This window comes from Myotis lucifugus, unplaced genomic scaffold (assembly GCF_000147115.1).
Source record: "Myotis lucifugus unplaced genomic scaffold, Myoluc2.0 scaffold_688, whole genome shotgun sequence".
Classification (NCBI taxonomy): domain Eukaryota; kingdom Metazoa; phylum Chordata; class Mammalia; order Chiroptera; family Vespertilionidae; genus Myotis; species Myotis lucifugus.
Genome location: NW_005871736.1, coordinates 36,724 through 62,680, shown reverse-complemented (window position 1 = coordinate 62,680; position 25,957 = coordinate 36,724). Strand labels below are relative to the sequence as shown.

At 35.5% G+C, this 25,957-nt stretch overlaps 1 protein-coding gene across 1 annotated transcript in view; it reads right to left on the bottom strand.

Moving 5' to 3' along the window:
- Window positions 1-263: 263 nt before the first annotated feature.
- LOC102417571 (thyrotropin-releasing hormone-degrading ectoenzyme-like) overlaps window positions 264-25,957 on the bottom strand; it is a 46,190-nt gene continuing 20,496 nt past the window's right edge. Inside the window, exons 4-7 of the mRNA XM_023746519.1 lie at window positions 10,874-11,041; window positions 10,195-10,335; window positions 6,194-6,275; window positions 264-1,291 (exon numbers count right to left, since the gene is read on the bottom strand). Coding sequence (XP_023602287.1) covers window positions 1,148-1,291; window positions 6,194-6,275; window positions 10,195-10,335; window positions 10,874-11,041 — 535 coding nt within the window. The 3' untranslated portion in view covers window positions 264-1,147. The remainder of the gene's footprint in view (window positions 1,292-6,193; window positions 6,276-10,194; window positions 10,336-10,873; window positions 11,042-25,957) is intronic.

Genomic DNA, 25,957 nt, shown 5'->3' with positions numbered 1-25,957 from the left:
AATAGGCCCACTTGAGGTATGGATGCTTAATGGGGGATTAGATTCACAGACACAAAACCAACACACACACAGAGTTTTTAACTCTCTGGACCACCCAACATGAGATGGATATGCAAACAAGAAGAAAAAAATAAATATTTTTGCAGCATTAATAATTGTTAAGTATGCACAAGTTTTTATGCAATAGGAAGTTTGATCAAAATGATGACAGGATTTATATTTAGAATGCAAGGCTGCCACTTAGAAGAATTAAAAAAGTGTTTAGTTTATACATGAATTTTGCTTGAGTTCATTTTTTATATGGTAGAATAGACCACTGTTAAGGAAGTAGACGAAACAAATTCATAACAGTTGAGAAACTTAGTCAGGAAATTGTCAAGAAGGATAGTGTTGAGATAAATTATTTTCAGCCTTTTCAAAGTTTGCAGAAGTTTATAAAAAGAGTTACATTTTCTTTGATCTGAAGAGATTCTTTGAAGAAGTACAGTGTACAACATACTATATACATATGGGGTTTCCCTATGTACATTGACATATGCATACACTATCTATATGCCTTATTTTTTTAACACCTTTAAAAAAATGGGTTAACAACACAATAATCATTGCAGGACAATTCAAGTGCTGAAATAAGTGATCTTAATCACTTAAAGGGCTATTTTACCTCTTACAATGCCCAAGACTAAGACTACAATTTCCTTTTTTTTTCCTTTCATTGCAACACTGATTGTCATAGATAATCTTTGTGCTTTTGTATAATGCCCATCCTGGATGTAACATTGGAGTAGACAGCATTGGACATTTTAAATAAGCATGCTGGAACACAGGTAGGACCAACAACCATGCACAAAGTATTCTGAATGTGTTTTTTCAAACTGACTGCAACATCAACATGCACCACTATCATATTTGGTCCTGTAGAGCAAGGAATGTACAGCTGAAGCAATCATGGCTAGTTTCACTTGCAAGAATTTCTTTAAAGAAGAACACCCAATAAGGAAACAAAGCAGGATGAATGAGATAAAACAAAAAAAATCCCCCATGACCAACAATTAAAAAAAAATCCTCCCACACGTTAACACTGAAAGTCTGGCCATTCTCCTCATTCTGCATAAAGCAGGCCTTCTCGTAGAAATGTTAAGTTGAATTAGTGCCTCACAGCTTTTCCTAACCATTGGAAAAGCTCATCTTGGTAAAGCATTTTCCAGCGCACATTGGCTTCGACGGTTTCCAATGCTCTTGAGAAAGAGGCAGCGGCTACTCCATCATAGTTCTTCATGAAGTTCTTTAGCTAGAAATAAAGATTTTTCAAATGGTAATTATGCATGTCCAACATATATAAACAAGAGTCCATTTTAAACAATGGGCCACACTGACTACAGAAGGTATACTTAATATGTGGAGAGAGCTTAGTATTGAAATGTAATATGACTGGGTCCACTAGGTGTTAATTATTTTAGAATTGAGAGGAAAATGAGTAGTGGACATTACAGTTTAAGTAGCCATAAAATCAACTCTTGCTTCATAAGTAAATATTAAAACAGACATATTTAATTTATCTTTTCATAATAGGCTGATAGGATTGTGGCAAAAACAAGTTCTAATTACGAAGCATATCCAATAGACAAAATAGCCTTAAAAACTGAATATAAGCATTAAAGTTTACTTTTTGTTTGTAGAGAGAAAATTCTCCTTAATTTTCTCCAAATAAGGAGTCTGAGGGCTTGACACTATCTTTGATGGCAAGGGAATTACCAAAGGTATTGAGTAGTGGGGAAAAAATACTGATGGTATGAAAACTGGGTGATTAAATGGCATTGCAATCACCTGAGTAACTAGATTTAGAAAGACTGAAGGAGGAATGTGGTCTCATTGAGGCAGAGAATTGGAGCACTAAATTAAAATCTTGTGGTTTTTAAATGTTTTGTCATAATTTTTATGGATATGAGATTTTCTCTATCGAGTGTGCATATTCTGGAAATGCTCAAGGATTTTATTTCAAGATTCAATGCTAGCAGTTTTTCTTTCTGTTTGGTATGCCTTTAGAAATTGGCAACCAACCAAGGATCGTGATGCTAATAGACAAATGTGAAAAATCAACTTGCAACAGAGAAACATTATGTGGTGTAATTAGTGTGAGGTGTGATTCATCACACGGTGGGCACCACATGGAGGATATGCCAGGAGGGAAATGTATTTTGCATCAGGAATGGCCCAAGGATGGAGAAATAGGGGGAGGAGGCATTTAAAATGGAGTTAATTATACCTTTTGAATTAATCTAAAAATCAGCTCTGGGTAGTTCGTTTTGTTTATGGTAGTGTTACTTTGATTACATAATACTGATGGGTTTTCTCAGTTTATCCTCTACTTTTCTACACACCCCCCTGCATCACCGCATTAGCAACAAATAACTGTATCTCAGAGCAATATCCTTTACAAGAATTCAAAATCAGTATGCTTTTATAACAAACATGTAAAATATCCAATGTATAACAAATATTTATCGGCACTATCTTTAAAATTGGTTTGACATTTGACCAAATTTACACATACTAAGGAAAGGAGAAGAAAGACTGGGATTGATTGAATAGCTCCCAATGGCTCAGAAACTGTGCCACACGCATATACCTGGAACATGTACACATATGTAGAAAGGAAGTCTAATGGAATCACTAGAATAAATTTCTTAAATTTTAGTTGATTAATCCAATAATTCATTTTTATTTATATAGTTATGTTCAGTCTATATCTCTAAAGCAACAAGTAATACATGGGGATCTATGTTTTGAATTTACTGTTTCAATTTATTACAAAACATGCACACTACATTGTACATTTGTAAATTATATATGTACAGTACAGTGGCATTATTTACATAATATACCACTCAGGAAAAAATTAAATCTATTCATTATATGCTTTATTACATATTTTCCTGGGTAGTCACTGAACATGCCAAATAGTGATAATGACCCTTTGGCAACTTTGATTCCATGGAGCATAGCTATGGGCTTCTTTTTTAAAAAAAATATATATTTTTATTGATTTCAGAGAGGAGGGGAGAGGGAGAGAGAGATAGAAACATCAATGATGGGAGAGAATCACTGATCGGCTGCCTCCTGTATGCCCCCTACTGGGGATGAAACCCGCAACCCGGGCATGTGCCCTTGGCCAGAATTGAACTTGGGACCCTCCAGTCTGCAGGCGGACACTCTATCCGCTGAGTCAAACCAGCTAGGGCACCATGGCCTTCTTAATGAGATAGCAAGCCAGCCTGCACACATGGAGTACTAGTAAATCTCTTAAATCCTCCTCAAAGGCAAACAATAGGTTGCATATGAATGTGTTATTGACAGAATAGCAGGTCAGATTATCCTGCAAGAGAATGCTCAGTTGAAAATGAAATTATAGGTCTCTTGGGAGTCATTTTCTAAATCACTATTTAATTACACTAAATACCACCCTGGCGAGCTCAGAGAGCCTGAGGTGACTCACTTTAGAGGCCATGGGGTAGTAGGAGGCAGTTGACATTCTAGTTTGCTGATTTCTGCAGCCCTTTGGTAGGATTTCTGCTGCTATTTGTTTTTATTATATTGTTTCCTAAATATCTATGCCTTCTTATGGTTTTATATGAAAAGGTTGCATTTAGACATTTTTTATACAATAACATTTAGTAAGATGTCAGAGTTGTTTGTTCTCTCTGTTCTTCAGAGCATAAAATTTCTAGACATGGTTGTCAATTTCTCTATTAAAAACATTTTTAGCATTTTTTAAAACTCTTATTTTAGGGTGTCCTGGACACCAAATATCACAAAGTAAATTATTTGTACAGTAAATTGCAGAATATATATAAATGAATCAGATCATCGCCCTATTATGAGATTTATGTTTTCAACATTAAAACTGTAAATGGGATGTCTGAGATGCATGGGATCTATATTCATTCACAACAGTGTTGTACGTTAGGTTCAAGAGGCAGGCATATGAGTGCTAGAGAGGAATGCTTAAAGGATATGGGTATGGAAAAATGGCAAGGGTCTCCGAGGTTCCATGTGCTTGTACTTCCATTAGTTTAAAATTAAAGAAATAATGCACTCTCTCCTGGAGAAATACTGTTCAAATTGCTAGAGCCATGAAATCAAAGGAAATTGCATTTCCGGTTCTAGAATGCAGTTTTTAGGATGGGACCATGTAACAATATAAGTATCTCTACTTAATGCCCCTAAAGCTGATGGGGATCATGAAAATCTTAAATGAGTTTTCAGAATTCATAAAGTCGCCGATTCCCTTTTGATCTATAAACTGTTGAAATAAGAATGTGCCATACCCAGAGGGAGCACATTGGCTTTTCTGCTTATGAGGCTCGTTGGTTACAGGCGAATGAGGCTGGAATTTCCTCAGCCCCTTTATATTTATGGAAGGGGTTATCAGCAATACAAATTAAACCCCCATTCCGCCTAGCGACAGTGGTCCCCAATCCTATGGACCATTAGATAATGAAAGCATGGAAACACCTCAGGCCACAGCTGTTAAACCAGAAAACCAGAGCAAGCAGTTATGCCGTGAAGGGATTCGTGACTTGTGCCACGGAGAGACTCTCTTGTGAAGTGAACTGCTTTGCAGATAATGGACTAAAAGTCACAATTTAGTTTCAGTTTTGAAACTGTGCCTTTCATTACAGGGGCATCTTGGAACATTTCAAATGCAATTAAGTCAAGGGTAAGAAATTAAGTACATAAGTGAAATACCTAAAACCAAATGGTCAGTATATGATAAAATTAGTTAAATGTTCATTTAAAAGACTTTGTTCCTGTGGCCTGGTATTATCTAAGAAAAAAATACGAAATATAGACAGAAGTAGAGGATAGAAATAGAGGAGGGAGAATAGGAGAGAGACAGGGAAGATAGGAGTCAAATGGGGGAAAGACAGGAGAGAGGCCAGGAGAAGGAAGGCAGCAATGAGGGGCAAGGACGGGGATCCTTCGCTTCAGCATTCACTTCCATGGCTGCAGAATGTGATTAAATGAGTCTTTCACTCCCAGGTTATTGAATATGAAATCATAGAATTAAAAGTACTTCATTTAAATACAGAGAAAATTGGAAGCAGTAATTAATTTAATTGCTCTTATTTCTGCTTTGTACGGATATGAAAAATATCCTTCCCATTTAGCTTCTTTTACTAAAAAAATATAGTGAAACATATGCTGGGGGTTTCAAAACCAAATCCTTTAGGATTGGAAATACAAATAGCAGGGATAAAAATTGAAGTTCAAATCATTATAATCAGAAACTGAGCTCAGTTCATGGTGTGAAAGAATCCAAGTTAGTTCACGGTAGATGATCACACAAAATTGGGCAATATCAGAAGATGTTAAGGGTGGTGCCAGGGTTGATGTGATGCTTCTGAGGGATTGCTGCTCAACATGATTAGCTCTGGGTCACAGCATCAGGCATCCATCAGTGGAAACTGAGGAAACCATGATTCTCAGTGATAACTCTCAGCTATGTTTTATCGTGGAAGAGAGCAGCATACAAAAAACGAGGTGTTTGAAGCTCCACTCATTTTAATCAATTAAGTATATCTATACTTTGCTCCTTCCTCCTACCAAGTTACCCCTCCCCATTTCACACTCCTTTCTATTAGAGATTTAAATGGTCAAAACACTAGTTGGTTTCCAGAGAAAAAAGGATATGTTTGATACTCCACAAACTGGACACTAGTCCTTAAATAATTACAGACTGAATAGCATGAAGCATTATCATCACATCCAGTTACCCATTCTCTGTATTAGACCTGAGCACAAAGCAGTGAGACTCAAGTTCTATACCTCAACTTCAACTTTGGTCTTCTGTATCCAAATACTGAATCATTGTGACAGTCTTGTTGTTTTGAGGATCCTAAACTGGGTTCACACAATCAGATGATGAGCAGCTGATTGGATCAAATATGCCTGGAGTGGATTTGGAATCCCCAAGTTGAAGACTCATTCCATTCAAACATTTCTCAAAGGCATTTCATGTTTAATATGTCAAAAATATATTTTCAAATAATGAATTGAGTAGTCTTTAGCGTGGGTGAGTGTGTGTGTCTTAAAGGAATGAATATGATTCTGTTGTAAACAAATTGTTGAAGTAAATGTATAATTTCATATGTTTATAAAAGAAAAGCATTAGAAATCATAAAAGGTTTACCTCTTTGAGTTCACCTTCAGTATTAAGAAATTCTGTAACTCCACTGATAAGTTTGGAATTCATAAATAATGCCTCTCCATACCTCAAAAGATAAAAAGAAGTCTTAATGTTAATAAAGGCAGTAATTTAAGAAATACTATTATATTTCTAGCTCTCTCAAAACTTATTTGAAAAAATAATGATAGCAACTTCCTCTAACCTTGTGATGAAGATAGATATACGTGTTGACAAAGTACAGACAGTCCCAAACAAGATGAACTGAAAAAGTCCCACACCAAGACATATCGTAATCAAAGAACATATAAAAAGAGCTTCCCAGACAAGAAAAAGCTAAAGGAATTTATTACCACCAAAACATTGTTATATGAAATGTTAAAGGGTCTTCTTTATGAAGAAGAAGAAAAAAAGATAAAAATATGAATAATAAAATGGCAATAAATACATATTTACCAACAATTGAATCCAAAAAATAAAATAAATGAACAAATAGAACAGAAACGAGATTCATAGATACAGATTGGAGGGAGGTTGGGAGGATAGATGAAAAAGGTGAAATGATTAAGAAGTACAAATTGGTAATTACAGAATAGTCTTGGGGATGTAAAATACTGCATTGGGAATATAGTCAATAATATTCCAATAACTGCATGGTGTAGTTGGAAGAGTAGGAGATTTATTAGGATAATCACTTAGTAAGTTATATAATGTTTAATCACTGGGGTGTACACCTGAAACTAATAATATTGTATGTCAACTATAATTGAAAAATAAAAAATTTTAAAAAAGAAATATGACTATAAAGATTTCTTAGAACCCTTCTCATGGGTTCCATTTGACCAGTGGTGTCTTGATGCTATCAATATCTCTGAGCATTCAAGGTCATTTCTATAGGAAGTTGGGAGGTGCAAAGAGCTATGATTATAGGATACCAGCAAATGCCACCTGATTTGGCTCACAACTTTTAAGAAAAGTCTGAGTAGTATTAATTTTTTAAAAAGGAGCCTTCTAAAATTAGATGCAAGAACTACTATGACATTCCCAATCCAAGGCCTGAGGAAAAAAACTATTTTAAAACTTTCAACTTTAACATAATCTAGCTCACTATGAAAAATAATCCCAACTAGGGAAACATGATTGCAAGACAAATTTGGGCATTATCAGTATGTCACACAGATTCTTTAGTCTGGTCAGTCAAAACGGACATTAGCATTTTTCATAGTTAGAAACTGAGTCAAATTTCTCAAAAATGTTTTTAAAAAATTAGCATTTTTTCATGTGGCCATTAAAATACAATATCAAGTTGTTCATTGGAATTGCATAATACTTCTACCACACACATAATTACTCGACTCAGGACTCAAGGCAAGAGTTTTCATTTATTGATTTGTCTATTCTATGCTAAGGATACTTATCAGAGGCTATCATGCTCAGAACTAAGAAACGTACACCAAAAATAACAGTCTGAGTTTTAGGAAGCAAATGCCAGGCCACTGTTACCAGAGGTTGTCTAATGCTGCTCTTACTTGTGGGACTTTAAATAATTCAGTTTTTGAAGTCTCAGCTTTCTCATATGTAAAATGAGGGGACTAGACTGATGACTGTCAGAATTTGTTATAATTCTAACATTGAACTATTTCATGGGAAAAAGCTAAATAAAATAAATAGGCATTCAATAATAATATAAGTAATTGTTAGTAATCATTATGTGGTTAAAGAAATGGCCTGTGCAGGAATAAAAATAATTCTTTTTCTAAGAGTGTTTTGCTTATACTTTGCTTATAGTCGTGTAAAGATGAATAAGGCACAATCCTTTCCTTGAAGGTATTATAATATCTAGTATTGTAAATAGATAATTTCCATTTATTGTGGTGATAAGAAAAATATGCACCTTGTTTAGAGAAGGTCTCTTTTGCTGTGGGATCTTGAGATAGGATTTGGGGAGATGATGGCATATAGATTGAGTATGGAATAGTTCCCAAGATCAAGGAAGAAAGTAATTTAGACAGAGGACCAATATAAACAAATGCAAGGATGTGTGAAACAACATGATGTGTGAAGACAACTACAAGCATTTGGTATTAAGAGCCTATAAATTGTGAGCCTGGGAACAGCAGAACATGAGGCCACAAGGTTAGTCAGAGGACTTATAAGGGATCTTTGATTCTCAGTGGAGCACAGAACCATTGAAGGTTTTACATCAGGGAAATAGTACTTTGTTTTTTGGAGTGATTCTTGGGACAAGTGGAAAAGGCCAGTGTGTGTTGGGGGCGGGGAGGGGGGGGGAGCGCCTACACACCACAGTGCTGGAGATAATTATAGAGGCAGGGAAACATAGGGCTATTGTTAAGAGTACTGATAAGAAATAATTACCTGTACTAGGGCAGTGGTAACAGGAAAGAGAGTGGTAATTCAGGAAACATTTAGGAATTGTTGAATTGACTAGGCCTCAAGACTAATTGTTCTATATGACAAGGGAAAGGGGGAGTCATATGTAGATTTTCAGGTATCTGGGTTGAGTAATTGGTGAATAGCATACTGTTGGCTGAGAAAAGGGAGAGATAAATGATGGATTGAGCTTTGCAAGTACATCCCCGTAGGGGATCCCAATAGGCCATTGTCAATTACAAGGTACCGCTTAGTTGAAATGTCTGAGTTAGAGATACAGATTTGAGTGATTGAAACCATGAGAATAGATGGCAACTAAAACCGGGGAGGATCTGCAAGTCAAGAAGTAAGGAGAACTTGGGAAGGCACCCTCATGAACTCAAATATTCAAATGCTGACAGAGATGTGGCAGCAGATTATGACAATCTTATTTGTCAAGATAGACACTGCTGTATCTGTGCATATGCTATAACTTTAACCTTTCTACCTTTTGATTAGAGATTATGGACTCTCTGAGATAAAATAGACATATTTTTGGTATGAACTAAACTATGTATTCATTACAGTGAACTCTGATCTACAAAAGCACCCTCTAAAGAGACTCTGTATTGGTGGATATTTAACACTCTTTATAAAATGCTTGCATCTACTATTAATTTAACCTTCTGTGTGACTATTCACTATGTTACGTGCATAACAGCAAAGCAAGTTTTAATCTTCCAATCATTCTAATTTTTGAGCTGAAAATGCAAAAACCCAATGTGCTTTCTAGGAATATCACTGCTTTCTGACAACAAAATATCTATAGATAGAAATGTGTTTTAATATGATACACTCATTCAGATTGAACTCTTTATACTGATAAAGGTGTACTTTTTAAAAGTAAAGTTTATATACCTTTTTTTAAGATATAGAACAGTAGGTCTGCACATGGTCTGGGGACATTTAAGTTTGAGAACATGCAACATTCACATGCTCTATAATAAATTTAATTTTAAAATACCATAGAGATTATAATAGTAATAAATTAACATTTATTACAATATATTTAAATATATCAGAAATATTTTCTAAAAGTGAGGCTGAAGAATTCTCACCATGAAACAAGATGTCTCAGGAATGAATTATACTGCAACTAGGATTATACAATGATTCAAATGTTCCATGGTTTTATTTCAGGTGTTTTGTGATATTTTTATTTAAAGGAAATTTAAAACAACTATACAGAAGTAAAGTTTTCTTGCCATAATACAATTATACCTAATTTTTAAATCATTTTTATAACATATTCAGGATATAAGGGTTTTATGATAACAATTTCTTCAACTTGAGACAGTTTGATAGATTGCCAAGGAAAATTGCACTGCTAAAACTTTTTACTCTCTACATTTACACATATAATTATAGTGATCAATATTTAATAAATGAATAATGTTATATAATGTTAAAATAATTTTGAGTTTCATAGGCATGGCAAGACCCATCTTGATAGACTTTTTAAAAATCTAATTCTATTATCCGGACTTTTATTCTAACACAAAAAGTTGTGCTTTTCTCCCTCATATGTTACCTCTTATTAACTCACTCAATTATGAATGATTAAACTCAATATCTACCTGGTATTCAATATCTTCCACTTATCTCTGAAAAACTTCCAGGCAAGGTCCCGGCCATGTGGATTTCGAGCTACATGGATTATGACATCAATTGCATCTTGATCCAGCACCACCTCAGAATTCAGTGACAGATTCAGAAGCCTTTAAAGATAGAATTGTGGGCTAAGTTTTAGTCCCACAACTTAAACATTTTTATAAAATTACAAGAATTATATGGTATAATTTATCATATTCTTCAAGAGAACAGTCCAGGGTAAACTTTACTAATACAAATTTAACAATAGAATAATTTTCTGGTTCTAAAAATGAAGGAAGATCAAACTCATATATGTTAATAGATTAAATTTTTAAAAATCTTGTGGGTGGGGAAATCATAATTCTGGTTTGATGATGCAAACTTACCTTTAAAAAATTTTATAGTAAACATTTCCTTTAATATTGACATATTATCCTACATATATATGTAAAATATAACTTTTAAAAGATCAGTTAGAAACAAAGGTATATCTTTCAAGTCAACTAGCTTTAGTTATCTTAACAAATCAGTTTTCCTTAATTTTAGGAATATAGACTTAGAATGATTAGCATATACTCCAGGAAAGAATAACAACTTCAGAACGGTTTGATTAACAAAGAATACTTTCATTACACAAATACATTTGACCATTAATTGACCTACCTATTTAATAAATTCCTGTCATCACTGCAAGTTAAGGCTTCTAATAATATTTTCTTCTCGGAAACTGCTGTGGTGGAGTGGAATTTCATCCATATGAATTCCCAGACATCCTCATCTAGCAGTGAAACTCCTGTACAGTAGACGATGTCTCTGACGTTTAGTGGTATTCTAAGGAAGCAACCCATGTGGATTCTGTTAATTAAAAGCTTGATAGTATTGAAAATAAAGACAGATGCCGCTTTACTACAGGAAGTTTAAAAAGGTGATTTTGTTAATCAGATTTTACCTAAAAGAGAATAATACCATACCATAACAATATTCAAAAATATTGGTGACTGAATTTTAAAAATAATGTATTTTTGGTGAACAAAGAACAGATCCAGAGACAGAGAAGCATAGATCAGACCATCAAACCTCAGAGGGAAGGTAGGGGAGGGTGGGGGTAAGGGGTAGAGATCAACCAAAGGACTTGTATGCATGCATATAGGCCTAACCAATGGACACAGACAACAGGGGGGTGAGGGCATGAGTGGGGGGTTTAGGGGAGAAATGGGGGGATAAGGACACATATGTAATACCTTAATCAATAAAGAAATTAAAAAATAATAATAATGTATTTTCTTTAAATGTAGTTTTGAATGAAATTTTTCTTTCCACCCTTAAAACTATATCTAAACAAACCTCCCCAAAATAGGGTGTTTTATATTTTCACCAACATTAATAGACTTACCAAGCAAAGATTTTTGCCTTCATAATTGGTAGATGTAAGAATGTTACAAAAGCACTGGTTGAAAAGACTGACTAATTTGGATTAAACAGAAACATTTTGTCCTAAATGTTTATATAACTTTTTAAATATCATTTTTCTCAAATAGCTCTCCAAATTTTAGAACCTAGAAGATTATTAACATGCATAATAAACAAAATATATGTTTCAAATATTGAGACAGTAAAAAGTTTACTTGCCTATATTTATATAGGTAACTATAAAAATACACAACATTTTGACTTTGACTCCAAAAGAAAATGTTACAGTGGGAAACTATAGATTTAATCAATCTTTGTTATTTATTTGTTTGTTTATTTATTTATTTATTTTCTGGTGAAAGAAATTTATTGGCAGGATCATGGGAGGAGGAGGGAGCAGAGAATCAATGGGAGGCTAGAGAATCAGATCAGGTAGCTAGTATCCCAGGGAAGGGCATGTGGCTGAAACATCACCTCCAACCCTGACATAATAGCTTCAGTTAACATTCAAATCCTGGCTATTTATAAGGTGTAAATTATCATGTGTACTTTGCCACAGCAATTTTTTACTAAATATTGTTCTTTCAAGATCCAATATATACCCTCTATTTAAAAAACTCAGTCCTCTAAATGAACGCTTCAATATTTAAAAAAGTTAAAATGTATTACTGCTTTGTGTAATATTCAGTAATTTGTTATTACACTTTTTATTTATGATTTAAATATAGCTAATAATAATGTGCTTTCTCTAGATAACAAAGCGAACAATCCCTTCTAAAGATTTATAACTTTGATGGTTAAAATACTGATATAATTAAAAGAGTATTTGGAAAAAAAGGAAAAAGTGTCCTTATGACTAAGTAAGATGATCTTGTTCTGTTAAGAAGCTAAGTAGGGCTACATTCAGGATATTGAAGATTATGTATTAGGATACCAGATGTGCAGAGTTGTTAGAAATCCTGTATAATAAAAGGTAATATGCAAATTGACTGAATGGCAGAACGACAAGTTGTATGATGTGAACTGACCAGCAGGGGCCACATGCTCAATGCAGGAGCTGCCCCTTGGTGGTCAGTGCACTCCCACAGGGGAGCACCACTCAGCCAGAAGCCCTGAATCTGGCCCACAGCTGGAGAGCGTAGTGGTGGTGGCAGGAGCCTCTCCTGCCTCCACGGAAGCACAAGGATGTCCGACTGATGGCTTAGGCCCATGCGAGGAGCGGGCCTAAGCCATCAGTAGGACATCCCCCGAGGGCTCCTGGACTGTGAGAGGACGCAGGCTGGGCTGAGGGAACACTCCCCCGAGTGTAAGAATTTTGTACACTGGGCCTCTAGTATCATATAAAATTCATGGTTCCCAGAAATAGCTAAAACTGTATTATTCCATCTCTTCCTGCAAGTAAAGTATTTGGAGAAAAGTTACTTTAATTTTGCTAAACAAGGCCATTTTTTCTGTTTGTTTGTTTTATTAATTTGTTTTCTTTTAATAAAACAAAACAAAAGGAATACAGACTTTCGAAGAAACCAGCAAACAGCTTCACATTTCCTCCTGTTTTTCCTCTTAACCCTGGACTCCCTTGAAGAAAATACCAACAATAGTCTTCCCAATGGTAGTGAAACCTTATTCTCCCAGGTCTGTATATGACCTGCCTGCCACACAGCATGCCTGAAAGCCCTAAGGCAGCGGTTCTCAACTTGTGGGTCGTGACCCCTTTGGGAGTCGAACGACCCTTTCACAGGGGTCGCTTAAGACCATCGGAAAACACATATATAATCACATATTGTTTTTGTGATTAATCACTATGCTTTAATTATTTTCAATTTGTAACAATGAAAATACATCCTGCATATCAGATATTTACATTATGATTCATAACAGTAGCAAAATTACAGTTATGAACTAGCAACAAAAATAATTGTATGGTTGGGGTCACCACAACATGGGGAACTGTATTAAAGGGTCACAGCATTAGGAAGGTTGAGAACCACTACCCTAAGGAAAACATTGCCACCACCTTTTGAAGAAACGTGTCAATCCTGGTAAATACAACAAAAAATTACAAAGATGTCTGCATATTTACTAACTGTAATAAGAAAGCTAAAACATCTAGTATTTCTCTAAATCAACAGCCAGGAAAGATGAATTGGTTCTTCAAAAAATTATAGGCTACAGAGCACAACACTGTATTATTTTCATGACTTTGGCCAAGAGATCAATACAAATATTTGCAAGAAATAATGATAAAATGTCTACTGTGATCATCAACTCATTAATCTTTGCATATTTTCTTAATTTTGACCTAATGATAACAGTTTACTTTCTAACAGAAATTCATTAAGCTGGTTAATATACCAAAGAGAGTACAGGAACAAAGCCCACTGAATTAGGTGGGTTACTGCCTATGAAACCAGTATTCAATTTCAATGGTTTCAAGTAGAAAAGTCAGACAGAAATATAAAAAAGGCAAAAAGAAAAAATGAACATTAAACTATGTTCCTTAGAAAGAACTTGAATGCCATACACTATAGTTACTAGCAACAGTCCATATTGTTGTTATTCAGTACTTGCTATTGGCTGCTGCTGAACTGTGTAAGATGCATATAAGTAAACTAGAGGCCTGGTGCACAAAATTCATGCATGGAGGTGGGGGTCCCTTTTCCTGGCCTGCACCCTCTCCTATCTAGCACCCCTCAGGGGACGTCTGACTGCCAGATGTCCCTGCAGGATCGGGCCTAAACCGGCAGTCAGACATCCCTCTCATAATCCGGGACCGCTGGCTCCTAATTGCTTACCTGCCTGCCTGCCAGTCTTATTTCCCCTTACTGCCCTCCCCTGCTGGCCTGATTGCCCCTAACTGCCCTCCCCTGCCAGCCTGATCGCCCCTAGCCAACTCTGCCTCAGCCCACGCCACTGTGGCTTTGTTTGGAAGAAGGACCGGATGACCAGAAGATGTCTGGTTGACCTGGTCTAATTAGCATATTACCCTTTTATTAGTATAGATGGATTGGCCATTCCAAGCCCTGCACACTGGCTAAAAGAGCATCAGAGGTAGAAAATAAATCTCTGTGCAATACTATGTCTCAGGTTACACATCTTATTTTATTTAGTCTATATAATAACATCATGAGGTCTCTATTATAAATTTCCTTTAGCAGGAGAGGGAACCTGCTTTGAGAGGGGGTATTTTTCATGATAGCAACTATCTAGTAAGTTGAGAAGCAGAATGATCTGTACATGAAAGTCATTCTTCTTTACATCTGCTTAGAGATGGCCAATAATGAAAATAAGATTTATTGATTTCTATTAGTAGCAATATTTAAATTACTATCACTGAATTCTGATATGTGTTGCTTAATAAAACACTATCTGATAAAAAATAAAGCAAGAAAACATTTTTAATTAAAAAAAATAGTACATCCTTTATAAAAGTACTAACACCAACTCCTAGGCCCACACAACGCTGCAGGGTAATACCAGTCATCCAATCCATACTTCTCTTCATGCTGAGCTGGCCACAGATATCACCTCTAACCTCTTTTTAAATTCTTATTTTTATACACAGCTTAGTTAGTCATCTTGGAGACATATTCAATGTTGGCAAGACTGTTTTATTCAACAATAAGTACCTACTCTGTTCATGGAAGTGATCCTCGTTAAAATGCCACCTCGGGATGACTAAAAGGATATAGGCAAGCTGTGTATTGAAGGAGCTGCTGCATGACAAGCTGGTCATACACAAAGCAGGGAAATAAATATGGAAAGGGAACCCAGCAATCAAGTGTTCCAAATGAGTTCAAATCCGAAAGCCACTGATTCATTCTTTGTTCCGATCCTAACCGAAAACTCAGTGAATGTTCTGCTAACTCTGAACGTGTTCCATGACATTCCCGGGTCCATCTCAGAACACTTAAAGGCATTTGGGCACTTTGATTACCGCTTGTGACTGTCTGGTGAATTACAGTGGGATGGCTTTTTAAAGATATCCCATAAAAGTTCCCTGTTCTGTTATCTGAGGCCTGTTATCAGAAAACCAAGATATCACCATAATTGTGAGCTTAGTGTTGTTGTTTTTTTTAACAACTCTTTTTGTTTTGGTTTTTTTTTTGTTATATTTATGACATATATAAACAAGCAAACATTAAGCTCACAATTATTAAGTGAACTAAATGACTGAGTGAGCACCCTGAAAGAACCTCACAAGGAGGCCTTTGAAAACCAAGCAAGAGAAAGACTGCATAATTTGGATGTGATCTGCAAGAAACGGCAGGTCAAGTTTCAGGCTTGTCAGCAGCTGTTCCTCTGTGCATAGCAGGTGTATCAAATTTGATTACTATGAAAATGGGACACATATGTTTACATGTATAATCTAAAGCCTGTTTGTTGACGGTCCGTTGAAAAACAGACCTCAGTCTCAGCTACAAATCCCCAAACTCTCAGGAAAGAAATGGCTCTATTAGCAGATGCTAGAAGATTCATATTGCTTTAGGCTCATAAAGCTCCCGAGAAGAGCAAGAACAGAGCTGATTGGCGGGAGAACACTGCTCTGATTTTCCTTCCCCTTTCCCCACCGCACCAACTCCTCTCCTTCCTCACCACCCACCAGATAAAGAATAAATGTATGGTTTACAAGGTTATTGTACTTATCATGGAAAATAAAACAAGATTTGGGGGCACTGCATTTGCCAAGGGCCCTTGGTTCCCAATGATTTTCATTGTTAATGAAACCCCCCTTTGCTGCTAAATTTGTAAAGATGTTCTAATAACATTTTAGCAAAATAATTGCTCTGGGGACAGTTTAAGATCTCATTGTATAAACCAAAGTCATTAGGAACAAATGAAAAACCTCATTTGTTTGTAAAGCATGAGCTGATAAACCCACAGAACCCATAGTTATGAACGGTACAAATGAGTCCTGTGAGATTTCTGATGTCAGGATTGCAGGGAGAGAGGGCCCCTTCTTGTGAGCACGGAAATTGTTTGTGAAATGTGAATATCCCCATGGTCGTTTCTATTTAACTGCCGCCTCAAAAGTAAATCCTTTAATGGAATTTTATCACCTGGGAAGGAAAGATGTGCCTGTTTTTCTCTAGGCATAGCATACATCATATACACAAGCAGAGTCTATTCTAGCTACCTTCATAGGAGATAAATGGGGTCATCTTTAGACAAAAGGAAGTGCCTTAATGTTTGTAGGGTACTATCATTGCAGAAATTATTAGCTAATTAGTGTAACTACTATATTTTAAATTCCATTCTCTATTTAAATAGGATCATGACAGAGTTCACTTGTATGAACAAGTTTTAAAGCATACAAGTTCAGTATATCATTGTAAAATAAGTTATTTTTGTATTTCATTAACATGTTTAACCTGTTTTACATTGACAAAAGCAAATGCCTAAAAGCTAAATATTTGGGGTAGAAGTTAAAAATAAAATAAGTAGGTACAAAAGTAAAGGCATGCATCTTTTAGGAAAAAAACTTTACTGAGTTAAAGAATGCTGGTGAAATGAAACTCATATTTTAACTCAGAGTAAACTCATACTTTAGTTATTAAATAGAAAATTGTGAAGTAGATTGATAAATTGAGGTAAATAATAAGAAAAATTTCCAAAGATTTTGCTATGAAAGTTTTTGTTACTGCATTGTTTTTTTCAGGTAAAACAATCAGGATTCATCTAAAATAATAAGGGACTGTTTTAAGTTAACATAATAATAGCAACTAAGGATGACAACATAGATGAATATTTAATGATGTGATAACATATTATTTAATATAATAAAATATATTATTAAAGACAATATAATATAATTGTGTTATATTTAAAAAAACATAATGTGTATGTTAGGAGGAAAGAAGGCAAACAAGGTAACATTCACAGCATTTGCCTCTGGCTCTGCGGATTGTGGATAATTAGTCTTTGTTTTTTTAACTCATATATCTCAAATTTAATAATTTAATAACTTTTATAATTACTTTGGAAAAAAGATAAGTAAATGTATAATTCCATTCATAAAGGTAAGATTCTGTTACTATTAAAATAAAATACATTTTGACATAGAAAAATGCTATTGAATAAGATATAGAAGTAACTCTGATGATAGTTAAAATATCTCCCATAGGAAACTATTATTTGTCAAAGAAAAAAATCACACTATTTTAAAATATAAATTTTGACTAGTAACTGCCTGGAGGACTGGGTAAGTCAAGGTTATTGCTTTGGGCTTAATTTTTCATCCTAATTGGGCAAGGCTAAAGTACATGAGTTCTATGGTCCCTCCCTGCTCTGATAGTACAAGATTCTTTTTATTAGCAATTGCATTAACATTGAAATGTGGTTTTAATTATTTTCAAAGACAATGAGAAAATTTTCTCAAATCACTAGCTTCTCTAAGAGCACCTCTTTTTCAGGGGCACTATTCATCCTATTGATATAAGTACGGCCTACCATTTAATTAATTTTAATTAATTTGCAGTTAATTAATCCATTAATTCATTAATCTAACTAGAAATTAAAAGACAGCTTTGGTTGAGGCTTCTTCCCCGACACTGCAAATCTTGTCTTGCCTTATAAATACTAATATTAACTTCTTCCAAGGCAGACAACCCGTGGCTAGCCCAGCTGAGTGGCCCAGTTGGTTGGAGCATCATCCTGTACACCAAAAAGGCTGTGGGTTTGATTCCTAATAAGGGCACATACCTAGGTTGCCACTTCAATTCTCAGAGCGCATATGTGGGAAGCAACCGATGAATCAATCTCTCTCTCTCTCTCTCTCTCTCTCTCTCTCTCTCTCTCCTTTCCCTTTCACAATCAATGGAAACATAGTGAGAATTAAATAAATATCAGACTAAAAAATAAACTGCATTTATAAATGTTGACTCTGTTTTAATGTCTCCTACCCCCATCTCTTAGTCTATCTCCATTCTTTAGTCCCTTGACTGCTGCCAAACAAACCATCTAGAATAAAACTTCAAGTTATTTAGAAGGAATATGTGACATTTTGTACCTAAGTGTCAGTTTCCTCATCTGGAAAATGAGATAATAATTCCTTACAAGTTATTACAATGATGAGATGAGATAATGTTTATTCAGGGCTTGGCACAGTGCCTGGTTCACATCAACAGCTCAGTATGGGATTTACCAAAATGCTGTTCACAGCCAAGTGCAAGGGACATAAAAGATTGCCTCAATATGTGGTAATGACATTCCTACTTCTCTTTATTTTAATTCCTATTATTATTCAGATGTGATGGCAACAGATACTCCTATCTTTCCTAAATGAGTCCTGGACTAAAAGCAAACCAAAAATAAAGCTTTTAAACAACCTCACTAAAAGTGAATGAGCAATTACAAAAATCATGACTGACAATACATCTCAAGTTTAAGGCATTACAATAAAATACTCTTTACCAGTAAACTTATACCTAACTTTACTGCTATATTTGTCAATGAAATATGCCACTGAATCAGTATACAAACCCTGGAAACCAGAAGAAATATTGTTCCTTTTTTAAATTTTTATTGTTGAAAGTATTACATAGGTCCTCCTTTTTCCCCCATTAACCTCTTCCAGCCCTTTCCTGTACTCCTCCCCCCTTTACAGGCCCTCACCACTCCATTGTCCATATCCACAGGTTATGCGTATGTGCATACAAGTTCATTGGTTGATATCTTCCCCCGTCCACCCTCCCCTGCCTTCCCCTAAGGTTCAACAGTCTGTTCATGCTTCTATGACTCTGGTCTATTTTTGATCATCAGTTTATTTGGTATCTCTCCAAGGCCCCTGGCAAAGGAAGTACAGAATTCCATGTGAAAGGTACAGTCAGTGAGCAGGGGAACGAACACTGGGCAGTGATGCTGTGAGCCAGGTCCTGACATGAAGCAGCCAGGGCTGCTCTGTTTCCAGGGAGTCCTCTCACCAGGGTCCATACAGTAGCTACTCAATCCCATCAAAGCTTAAACATATTTTATGAGCACCAAAGGAAAAGGCAGTTTTCAAGGAAAAGGCAGTTCAAGAACCTGTCTGCATGGCCCTTTGGTGCTCATAAAACAGAGTTGCAGAAACCTGGTGGAGAATAGACCAACTATGTTTAAAACTACTCTTTTGAAATGATGCTCAATACTTCTTTATATTGTAGTTTTGCATATTTGTAAAGAGGCATATGCTGCTCTCTCTAAATGAAAGAAAAAAGGACTGCTGGGAAGAGGGAGTCATTTTAACTCTTAATGTCCCAAATATATCAAAAGTGGATATTTTAAAATAGCTGCAGTACTTTAAAATGGCTTTTATAATTAAAATAAATGTCCTTTAAGTGGGACATTCACTTTACATAAGCTAAAATTACATGAAATTATATTTTATATAATTTATAAGTTCCATGTATAAAGTATTATTTCTACTGGGTGGGAAGGGAAAGTTATGGTGAGGGCTGAGAGTCTGGGCTATCAAACCACTTTATAAAATATAATTGCTAAAGCACAAAAAAGATAGAAAACCAATTAATCCAGACAACCTAAAAAAGTAGAAGACAAAAAGAAGGAGACATCAAAGAAAAGGTGGAGCCCTGGCAGATGGCTCTGTTGGTTGGAGCATTGACCCATGCATCAAAAGCTCATGAGTTCGATTTCTGGTTGGGGCACATACCTGGGTTGCAGGTTCATTTCCCAGTCAGGATGCTTATGGGAGGCAACTGATTGAAGTATCTATCTCCTCTTTCTCTCTCTCTCTCTCTCTCTCTCTCTCTCTCTCTCTCTCTCTCTCTCTCTCTCGCTCCTTCCCTCCCTCCCTCCCCTCCCTCCCTTCTTCCCTCTTTAAAAAAATCAACAAAAATAAAAGAAAGGGTAGAAACACAGAAAGAACACAAAAAACACAAGTGAAAAATGTACAGAGAAGCCAAAATGACAGGAAGGCATGACAAAGACTCACAAAAAAGGCAAAGGGGGAAAAAGCAAACAGTGAGAGGAGAGTTTGTGAATTGACTTACCTGAAAATATTTTTGGACGGATTTTAAACACATTCAACTGAAAAGCCTAGAAGAACATTGCTACTTAACACTAGAGGCCTGGTGCATGAAATTCGTGCACAGAGGGGGGGTAGGTCCCTCAGCCCAGCCTGCAACAATGAAAGCATTCCGCACCTGGCCTGCCCAGAGGCCCTCTGTGGCCGGGGTGGAACGTTTGCCTTGTCACCACAGCGACATAGCAAGAATTTCACCAGGCCACTCATGCTGCCTGCTCTCAGCGGCTGCCCCTGTGACTGGGGGACTCCAGCGGGGCTGAAAGGACTGGGCACCACCATCTTGTGGCTATTGGTGCCACCATCTTTTGACAGAGTGATGATCAATTTGCATATTACCCTTTTATTAGATAGGATTTCAAAACACAGAACCCTTATGATATACAGAATCAATTATACCTCAAAGAGCTCTAAAAAAAATCTAACTGCTTTAGCACAAAAGTAAACTAATTATATATCTATGATGACTCACTCTAAAATAGTGAACAGCAGGGTATTAAGTATAAATAGCTCTAAGAGCATAATTAATTTAAAATTAAATATGTATACAGTTGTAGTAGAGGTTGTGAAATAGCTGATAAATTGCCCTATTTATAAATGATTGTGTTAAAAAATTAAATAAATCATTGCCTATTACCCATGGCTTAACGAATCCTTATCAATGAATATTTAAATTTCTTCATCACTCAGCTATGGTCAGAGCACTGTAAATCTAAGTGCCTGCTGGGATATAAAGACTACGTGTGTGTGTGCATTTGTGTGTGTGTGTGTGTGTGTGTGTGAATAACAATGATGAGGAATCAGTACTTTAACATTTAAGAAGAAAGAGAATAATGGGAATGACACATGAGTTACAATAGCAAACCCAGAAGCATTGTTCTCATTCAAATCATAGCCCAGCCCTGAATGTTCACAAAAACTCCAATGGATGACATTGGGCTCCACCATAACAAAATAACTATTATTGCCCAGGATAATGTATAGCAACAGTCATTATCTTTTCTATTTCTTATAGAAAGGTTTAAAATTACATTGGTTTATTGTATCTATCAAAATACTACATCTATAAATGTGAGGGTCTGTGAGAATGTGGTTTAACTTAATTTCTAAGGCATTGTCAAGATTACTGAGTTTCCTATCTCAAGAAACAAGAATAATCTCAAATAAACAACTGAACTTTACACATATAGGAATTAGAAAAAGAACAACAAATCCCAAAGTGAATACAGGAAAGAAAATAAAGATCAGAGCAAAAATAAACAAAATAGAGTCTAAGAAAAAATAATACAAAAGATCAATGAAATCAAAAGTTGATTCTTTGAAGAGATAAACAAGATTGATCAACCTTTAACCAGATTCAACCAAAAAAAAGAGAAAGGACCCAAATAAATAAAATCAGAAATGACAGAGAAGTAACAACTGACTTCACAGAAATACAAGAAATTGTATGAAAATATAAACCACTCTATGTCAACAAATTGGACAATCTAGACAAAATTGATAAATTCTAGAAACATACAATCTTCCAAACTAAATCATGAAGAGTCAGAAAATCTGATTATATTACAAGTAATAAATAGAAGCAGAAAAAAAAAAACCTCCCAATGAACAAACGTTCTGGACTAGATGGCTTCTCTGATAAATTTTACCAAAGATTCAAAGAACCTATCCTTCTCAAACTATTCCAGAAAAATTAAGAGGAGGGAAGACTCCAAAGCTCATTTTATGAGGCCAGCATTATCCCAATTCCAAAACCTAATTCTAAAGACACTAGTAAAGAAAGAAAATTATAGGCTAATAACCCTGATAAACATAGTTGCTAAAATCCTCAACAAAATATTAGCAAACTGGATCCAGCCATACAATAAAATGATCATACACCATGGTCAAGTGGGATTTATTCCAGGGATGCAAGGTTGGTACAATATCTGCAAATCAATAAACATGATACATCACATAAACAAAATGAAGGATAAAAATCACACAATCATATCAATAGAAGCAGAATAAGTTTTTGGTAGAATCCAGCATCCACTTATGATAAAAACTCTCAGCAAAGTGTGAATACAGGGAGCATATCTCAAGATAACAAAGGCTATATATGACAAACCTACAACCAACATCATACTCAATGGGGAAAAACTAAAAGTGTTTCCCTTAGGAACAGGAACAACACAGGGATGTTTGCTTTCACAACTCTTACTCAACATAGTACTGGGAGTACTAGCTACAGCAATCAGACAAGAAGAAGAAATAAAAGGCACCCAAATTGGAAAGGAAGAAGTAAAACTGTCATTATTTGCTGATGACATGATACCATATATAAAGAACCCTAAAGATTCCACCAAAAACTACCAAAACTAATAAATGAATTCAATAAAGATACAAAATAATATCCAGAAATTAGTTACACTTTTATGCAACAATAATGAACTACCAGAAAACCTAAAAAAATCCCACTTATAATTGCATCAAAAATAACTTGGAATAAATTTAACCAAGGATGTAGAAGACCTGTATTTAGAAAATTATAAGACACTGCAGAAAGAAAGTGAAGAAGATAAAAATATGTGGAAGGATTTACCATGACTCTTGGTATGAAGATTTAACATCATTTAAATACATACTACATTTAAGTACATACTACCCAAAGCAATCTATAGATTCAGTGTGATTCCTATCAAAATATTAATGGTATATTTCACAGAACTAGAACAAATATTCCAAAATTTTATATGGAATCACAAAAGATCCCAAATAGCCACAGCAATCTTGAGAAGAAACAAAGTTGGAGGAATCACACTACCTGATATCAAACAATACTGCAAGGCCATAGTAATCAAAACAGTATGATACTGGCATAAAAACAGACATATAGATCAATGGAACAGAATAGAGAGCCCCAAAATAAATCCACATCTTTATAATCAATTCATATTTGACAAAGGAGATAAGAACATACAATGGGGTAGATATTCTATGTAATAAATAGTGTTGGGAAAATTGGACAGGTACATGCAAAAAAATGAAATTAGGCCATATTATTACACCACACCCAAGAATAAACTCAAAATGGATTAAAGACTTAAATGAAAGATTATAAACCATAAAAATTCTAGAAGAAAACACAGGCAGTAAAATCTTAGACATGTCTAGTAGCAATAGTTTTTTTTTATATGTCTCCTCGGGTAAAAAAAGCAAAAAATAAAAATAAACAAATGGGACTACATCAAACTAAAAAGTTTTTGCACAGCAAAGGAAACCATCAACAAAATGAAAAGATAATCCACTGAGTGGGAGAACATACTCACCAATGATGCATCTGATAAAAGGGTAGTTTCCAAAATATACTAAGAACTTATGCAACTCAACATCAGGAAGACAAACAATCCAATTAAAAAATTGGCAAAGGACTTGAATAGATACTTCTCCAAAAAGGACATATAGATGGCCAATAGACATAGGAAAAACTGCTCAACATCACTAATCATCAGAGAAAAGCAAATTAAAACCACAATGAGATATTACCTCACACCTGTCAGAATGGCTATCATTAATAAAGCAACAACAACAAAAATAAGTGTTGGTGAGGATGTGGAGGAAAAGGAATCCTGGTGCACTGCTGATGGGAATGCAGACTGGTGCAGCCACTGTGGAGAACAGTATGGAGTTTCCTTAAAAAATTAAAAATGGGACTGCCATTTGACCCAGTGTTTCCACTTCTGGGAATATATCTGAAGAAACCTGAAACACTGATTCAAAAGAATATATGCACCCCTATAATCACTGCAGCATTATTTACCATAGCCAAGATTTAGAAGCAGCCCATGAGCCCATCAGTAGATGAGTGGATTAAAAAAAAAAAAGTCGTGGTACATTTAAACAGTGGAATACTACTCAGATGTAAAGAAAAAGAAAGGAAATCTTACATTTTGCAACAGCATGGATGGACCTGCAGACTATTATGCTAAGTGAAATATATGGAATCTAATGAACAAAATATAAACAGACTCACAGATATAGAAAGCAGACTGATAGCTGTTAGAAGGAAGGGAGTTCGGGGGGAGGGGCAGGGCAGGGGTGAAAAACAACAACAACCTTATCGACACCAACAACAGTGTGGTGTTTACCAGAGGGGAAGGGTAGAGGAGGGTACAGGGTAGATAAATGGTGATGGAAGGAAACTGAACTTTGGGGGTGGTGAACATATAATACAATATACAGATAATGTTTTATAGAATTGTACACCTGAAACCTCTATAATCTTACTAACCAAGGTCACCCCAATAAATTCAGTGAAAATTAATAAAATGATTACTGAGGTTAATGAGGCTGAACCTCCAGCCTGGGTTCACAATTTATGTGATTTTTTATTTAGATTTTAGTAATCTAAAAATAGATTTTATTTTGGCCAAAGTTTTACTCTTTTGGTGTGTGCTGGTGTTTGTGTGTATGTTTCTGTGTCTATTTATTAATCTACATGCATTTCTGCAGGTTTTCATAGTTTTAACTGATAGGTTCACTACACAAGAAAATACTGTGCCTTTCAAAAATAGAGAAGTATTCTTATTCATATCAAATCCTCAATGTTTCTATGGTTTCACTAAAACATATTTTGACTGCCTCCTCCCCTGTGCAAAAGAAGTGAAACTCTATTTATATTTCAAGAAGAAGGATAGATATAGTTTAATTTGATAATTAAAAATAGGGCTGAAGAATCTATCCCTGTTATAGAAGGGAAATTAAAAATAAAATAAAACCAATCTGAGTCCTGATGAAAAGGGGAATGGCAAGAGTGGATAAAAGTTACAACATAAGCTTTAAAAGGCATATTTTGCATTGAGAGATGATATAACTGAGAAAAACAAATACTGTTATTGCCAAGAAATTACAAATCATCAGTTCTTTCTCACTTTCAGTTATCCTATATAATAAAAGGGTAATATGCAAATCTATAGAACTGGAGAATGACCAGGTCTCTATGATGCGCACTAACTACCAGGGGGCAAGTGCAGTGGCCCACCTCCGTGGCCACAATCAGACATCCCCTGTGGGCTCCTGGACTGTGAAAGGGCGCAGGCTTGGCTGAGGGCCCCACCCCCATGCACGAATTTTGTGCACCGGGTCTCTAGTTTTAATATATCTAAATATATATACACAGGGGTTGGCAAAAGTAGGTTTGCAGTTGTGAGTATGCAAAACAGTTTATTATTGTACTAGAGGCCTGGTGCACAAAAATTTGTGCACTCGGGGGGGGGGGGGTCCCCTCAGCCCGGCCTGTGCCCTCTCGCAGTCTGGGACCCCTCAGGGGATGACCACCT